This window comes from Phlebotomus papatasi, chromosome 2 (genome assembly GCF_024763615.1).
Source record: "Phlebotomus papatasi isolate M1 chromosome 2, Ppap_2.1, whole genome shotgun sequence".
NCBI lineage: Eukaryota > Metazoa > Arthropoda > Insecta > Diptera > Psychodidae > Phlebotomus > Phlebotomus papatasi.
Genome location: NC_077223.1, coordinates 67,982,064 through 67,988,063, shown reverse-complemented (window position 1 = coordinate 67,988,063; position 6,000 = coordinate 67,982,064). Strand labels below are relative to the sequence as shown.

At 34.1% G+C, this 6,000-nt stretch overlaps 1 protein-coding gene across 1 annotated transcript in view; it reads right to left on the bottom strand.

Annotated features, from left to right (window-relative positions):
* Positions 1-349: 349 nt before the first annotated feature.
* The window catches only part of LOC129803969 (retinal homeobox protein Rx), a 72,454-nt gene continuing 66,803 nt past the window's right edge, over positions 350-6,000 (bottom strand). The window contains exons 5-6 of the mRNA XM_055850872.1: positions 1,126-1,291; positions 350-1,065 (exon numbers count right to left, since the gene is read on the bottom strand). Of these exons, the coding sequence (XP_055706847.1) occupies positions 575-1,065; positions 1,126-1,291 (657 nt within the window). The 3' untranslated portion in view covers positions 350-574. The remainder of the gene's footprint in view (positions 1,066-1,125; positions 1,292-6,000) is intronic.

The window sequence follows — 6,000 nt, the reverse complement described above, 5'->3', positions numbered from 1 at the left end:
TTCTCAAATTTAGTGAAAATTAGAAAAAAAATTATTTTTTCAAGATGGAAGTAAAAAAAGACCAGGACTAGAACCCAATTGTGCTACTGGTCTTAATTGCAAAACCAAATTTTCTATGTTGTTTATATTAAATTAATCATTTAAGGTAAAGTGTCCTCACTCGACTGGTTCCTCGTCTCGACCGGTAGATTTATTTATTCAATTTATTTATATTTGATATAATATTTTGCGTATGATCTAACGTTAATAGGTCAATCATTCCATGAATAATACGAACCAGTGACAAATTCATAGAAATTGACGAAATTGACCAACAAACATTGAAAAATTGACTCACCACCGGTCGAATAGAGGAACCCGGTCGAGTGAGGGTACTATACCTTAAATCCATCTTTTTTTAAAATATTGTTTAATCCAATAAATATTTATTTTTTAATTTAAATTTTACAAAGATTTTTATTATTTTTTTTTAAATATTTTTTTGTGGAAGTATATTTTTAATATCCTTAAACGTTTGACTGAAAATAATTCTTCAAAAAGCACATCCGTTAGTAAAGTCGGCGGTTATTTGAATCTAGGCCATCGTGAGGCCCTTATTGATGCTTTCAAGGTGCTCCTTAGCCTTTATGCGAAGCGTTGCGATGGAATTGGTGCGGATATCGGCATTGTTCATCGTCATGTTAATTGCGCACTCCTTGGGCATCATCCTTCCGTCCGGTGGCGTCTGCATGTCGGACATTTCTGGTGGTGGTCCCGCCACTTCAGGAGGAGGCGGGCGGCCACTGGGTGATGAGGTGGGACTGCTGGAGACACTGTGAGCCGGCGAAGGTGGTGGACGTGGTGGTGAGGCCGCCGGTGGATTCTGTGAAGCCATCGTAGCCGGTGGCATAACTACATGTGCTGGCGGGGAGAGACGAACACCTCCAGGACCACCCATCTGGGGACCACCCATAACACGGCCACCAGGTCCGAGGCCAAGGTTGCCCATGGCAATGTTGGACGGCGTGAGGCTGAGCGGAGGTGTCAAGTAGCTGGGATAGACGGTCTGCGGGTGTGACAGGAAACCTGCCAAGAGGAAGTCTGATGAGTGCACGTGGGAGTCAGGTGGGGGGTCAGGGGATTTACCTGGCAGGGCTGACAGCAGAGGTGGCGAGAGCCACGGATCCACGGGCAGGGAGCTTCCGTTGCACGCAAGACGATGCGGCAGCTGCGAGAAATGGGTCAGACCAAGGCGGAGGCTCTCGGACTTTTCCTGGCGACGCCACTTGGCGCGTCGATTCTGAAACCACACCTGCAATGAAGAAAATTGGCATGATTCGATTAAATGGTGTTTATTTTTCAATATTTGATCTAAGTGGAACTCTACCATTTGATGTTTTAAGCCCTGGCCAATTTTACATTGGTTCTTCTTATTTTATCCCAATATTTATTAAGGGCAGAATCACATTGACAGTAAAATGCTCGCCGTAGCCTCACCGTATTTCGTTAATTTACGCATTTTCATTGCATTTTTTTTCGCAAATTTCCAATTAGCATATTACCTTATCTCATACTCGGAGGCACTAGTTGAAAATAGTATATAAGAAAATTGAATAAATAAAACGAGAATGCGATAAACGGTAAGCAAAAAAACTGTAGGGGAAAGCGCGCTACCTTCGGATGATTTAAGCTTCGCACAAATAATTTTTTTATTGTGTTATAAATGAATTTGTCTCTTTGTAATATTATATTTCAATAGTTAGTTCAATGCCTCATATATTCAGAAAAGAGCTATATGAGTGAAATCCATAAGGAACATAGAGAAAAAATTGAATTGTCCGAAGCTTGAATCGTCTGAAGGTAGCGCGCTTTCCCCTAGGATTTTTTTTGCTACAGTTTTTCGTACAGTTTTTTTGCTCACCGTTTGTCGCTTTTTCGTTTTATTTCATCAATTTTCTTATATTATTTTCACCTAGTGCCACCGAGTATGAGATAAGGTAATACGGTAATTGAGAATTTGCGTAACGATTGCAATAAAAATGTGTAAATTAACGAAATACGGTGAGGGCTTTGACGGTGACGGTGAGCATTTTACTGTCAATGTGATTCTGCTCTAAATCTAATCTTTCATGCCCTTGAGTTTCGATACGGAAACGATAATTTCCTACAACTGTCCTAATGGTCCTATCTGTTAAATATCCTCTTCACTGTATGATTCGGGAGTGTAAATTACACTCAAAGTTCCCAAATTTTGATGAATGCTCCTCCAGTTCCATCAGCGTATAACGCGGAAGTGGAAGTGCATATCTTCCCTTGAGTATCATAAACTCATGTTCCGGGAGTCAATATATGGAAGTGGTAGCAATGTGTTCAAAGAAAAGTATTTGTTTCTTTGTTTTTTTTTGATAAATAAAAAATGGGAAATTAAATACATTTGTTTCATAGCAAACAGGGTAACTGCTTAAAAAATGCTTAACCAAAAGTCCTTAATTAAGTACTTAGTAAACATAGTTTTCATGTTTTTAATACAAAGTACTTAGTTAAGAACTTTTATAAAGGCCTTAATTAAGTACTAAGTGTTAAGACAGAGTTATGCCATATTAGTTTCGCTATTTGTCGCAAAGAGCTGACGTTTGATTCATTTTCATATTTTTTTTTTTAAGTATTTGAATATTCTACAACTCCTTAAAATTAAGTCATTGAGTTAAGAACATATTAAATTATTTAATAAGTACTTATTGTTCTAGCCGGGCAGTTCATTTAAACAAAGTAAGTTGTTAAGCGTATAGTATTATAATTAAAGGCAAGCACTTAATAGAAATACTTTGCATATCCTAAAAATAAATTACTTAATTGAGGAATATTATTCAGGTCTTGATTAAGTACTTTTAGTGTAGTGTTAAGGTTCAATCATGCCATATTATTTTCGCGATTCACTTCAAAGCGCCGACGTTCGTCTTACTTTCACAACAATTTTAAATAGTTGGATATTCTAAAAACTCTTAAAATTAAGTCATAAAGTTAAAAACTTATTTAACACTTAATAAGTATTTAATGTGCCAGCCGGGTGGTTTCATTGAAAACCTCTTTTTCTTTCAACAATCACGATTTGCTTTTTTGAGCAATTCGCATCATTTCCAATTGATTAAATGCAAGAAATTCAAATAGCATCAAGTACATTTACCACACTTGACTGTGAATGAAAAAAACTTTATCAGTTTGTCCTATTTTATTGCAAATCAATGATGAATGAATGAATCACCAAGTGAGGGATCGTAAATAAAAATGAGTGCAACAATTAGAGCAAAAACTGTTGCAAATTGAAATGTCTATGATGCTTGAAAGTAATTTTTCTTATTTATTTAAAGGACAAACAAAAAAAGAAATGCATGAGAAGAATCCCACGGTGAACAACACAATTGAATGGGTGGAATGGAGGTGAAAAGTGGGATTTTATGTGACTATTTGCATGAATAGAGTCAAATCTGGTTGAGGCACGTGTTGGGTGTTTGATTAACCCCACTTAATGATCAGTTAAACAGTGAACAATGCAGAAATATGAGACACGTTCAGCCAAAATTAAATAGTCTATTTAGGGGATGATAGAAGCCCTCTATTCGCCATTTTCCTTCATTGAGGGTGAAATGTTTCTTTTTTCGCCCAAATATGTGCATGGTCCAGGCATGCGCTCAATTCAGCCTCCCAAATCGACCTTTTGCACCCTCATTGAAATTCGCATCCCACAGGAATGTCACCCACAAACTCCTGAGCTGAATATTATTTGTAGTAAATCGTTGAACCCTCCTATCCAAAAAAAAAAGAAAGTCGCTACATCTCCTCAATAAAGTTGAGCTAGGAATCAAAAATAATCGTAGCTCATTAATCAACGTTGTGGGTGGCTCTGGGTTGGGAAGCATGCAAAAAGATGGACTGGGTGGAGTGTAATTAGGTGACATAGCACGTAAATAAATTTAGGGTTAATTACACGATGTGATTAATTCGTTCTAATTGTCGTTTTATGTTCTTTTCGACATTCACCTACAATGCATTTCCATCGTATTAAATGATATAATGTTGATTGATATTTAATTATGCTCCCATTATTCGGAAACTGGCCGGGAAGCCTTTCTCGCTGTTTTAGTGCCTCGTACTATTTCCACAACCCCATCATCTCATTCCATTGCAAAAAATCACGGGTGATTGATAAAAGGAAATTATTTTCATCAGTTGCCCAATGTGACAAAGTTAATTAAATGAGAGAAAATTGTAGCTGCATAAAAGCCATTATACGCCATTTGCAACAATTTTATTAAAATCTATTAGGAAATAATTAATAGTTCATTATTTTATGTAAAAATTTTATTGTAAATTTTATTTTCTAATATTGCATTGCAAGGAAAATTGTCAAGAATTATTCGTCATTATATCATGTAATTTTTTTTTTAATTTTTTAATTTTACATTAAATTTAAGAATTCTAAATGTTTTTCTATTAGATATGAAAATTAAGCAATACCTTGTATTTTGTTATAAATAACAAAATTAAAAAATTTTCAAATAGAAAATGTTCATTGTAGAAAGTGTTAAAAGATTAAGGCTTCTGATAAACCCAAGTTTATCATAGAAAAGATTAATAATAATCCACAGGTAATAGGTTTAGATTTAGACAAAATCCCGAAAGTTTGATATTTCCAAACAATAAGCAATAGCAGAGATTTTTCAAAATCATATGGATTAATTGCCCTTAACCGTATATAACCGTAAGAAGACACTGTCCAAAATTTTGGCTAAACTGGTAAGGAAATTTTGGCTAAACTGGCTAACTGGAACTGGTAAGGCATATTGATAACCTTTAGGCCTGAAGACTAACTTTTCGAAAGGGGTGGTTATGAGTCTACAAAAACCTTAAGAAATTTTGTAAAAATTTCAAATTTATAGTCTAACAGCTCTCTCTAATACTGTGATAAACGTTTTAATGGAGAAATGGAGAATACATAAAAAGGTAAATAAGAAAATAAAAGAATAAATAAATAAAAAATGGAGAAAATGAAAAATGGAGCACAAAATTTTCTAATTTTAGAAACATATTTAACGATAACATTAAACATTTTGGAAAAAAAACATAAATTTTACGAGAAATGATTAGACATTATGTTTATGAATCTCTCAACGATCTGACACATTCGAAATCAGTATCTATAATGAAAACCAGTTCAGTCTATTATTTGAAATTAGAATACAAAAAGCTGCAAATTTGCAAAATAAGTAATTTCAATAAAATTGAAAAGTTCTTCGAAACAGGCCATTTTAGAAATATTTAGTAAAGTGAATAAATACAGAGCGAATTTTCAGGAATATAAAACGATTTAAAAAACACTACCTTACTGAAGTTTTTAATCATGTTATTTGTTACAATTAAAGTTTACCCGTTCAAAGACTATTTCAAGGCTAAATGCTTTATTAATATTTAATACCATTTATTGTGCAATTTTAAAATGGTTTTTATTGCTCGAACTTAAAGACAGAGCCGCTATATTTTTTAATAGAATTTGAAAAACTTTAGGCACTAAAAGGGAAGAGCACCACAGACCAGCATATATGCTAAGAAAAATGCTCCACATTTAGTTGATCCATTTAAATATTTCTATGCATTTGAATTTTAATTATTCAGAAAAAAATAATAGAAATAGGTATGATTTTAGAAAAACATTCTATACTTCAGATGACTACGAATTCAATAAGGTGTATGACGGATAAGAGGTTTTATAAATTAAATGTGTACTAACGCAATAGTTGAATGGTAAAAATAGCGATTAATTTTCAAAAAAAAAAATTAACTTTGCAGAAACAATACAGGAACAACATGACGGTCCAATGGTAAAAATAAAAGAATCAAATTGATTCAAATTTGCTCCCTTTGCAAAGGATGAAGCAAATTTCATACTTTGAATGCACATTTATCATAATAGAACATGTTAATTTGATCCAGGGCACTCAATGGTTCAAATGGTAGAGCAGTCGC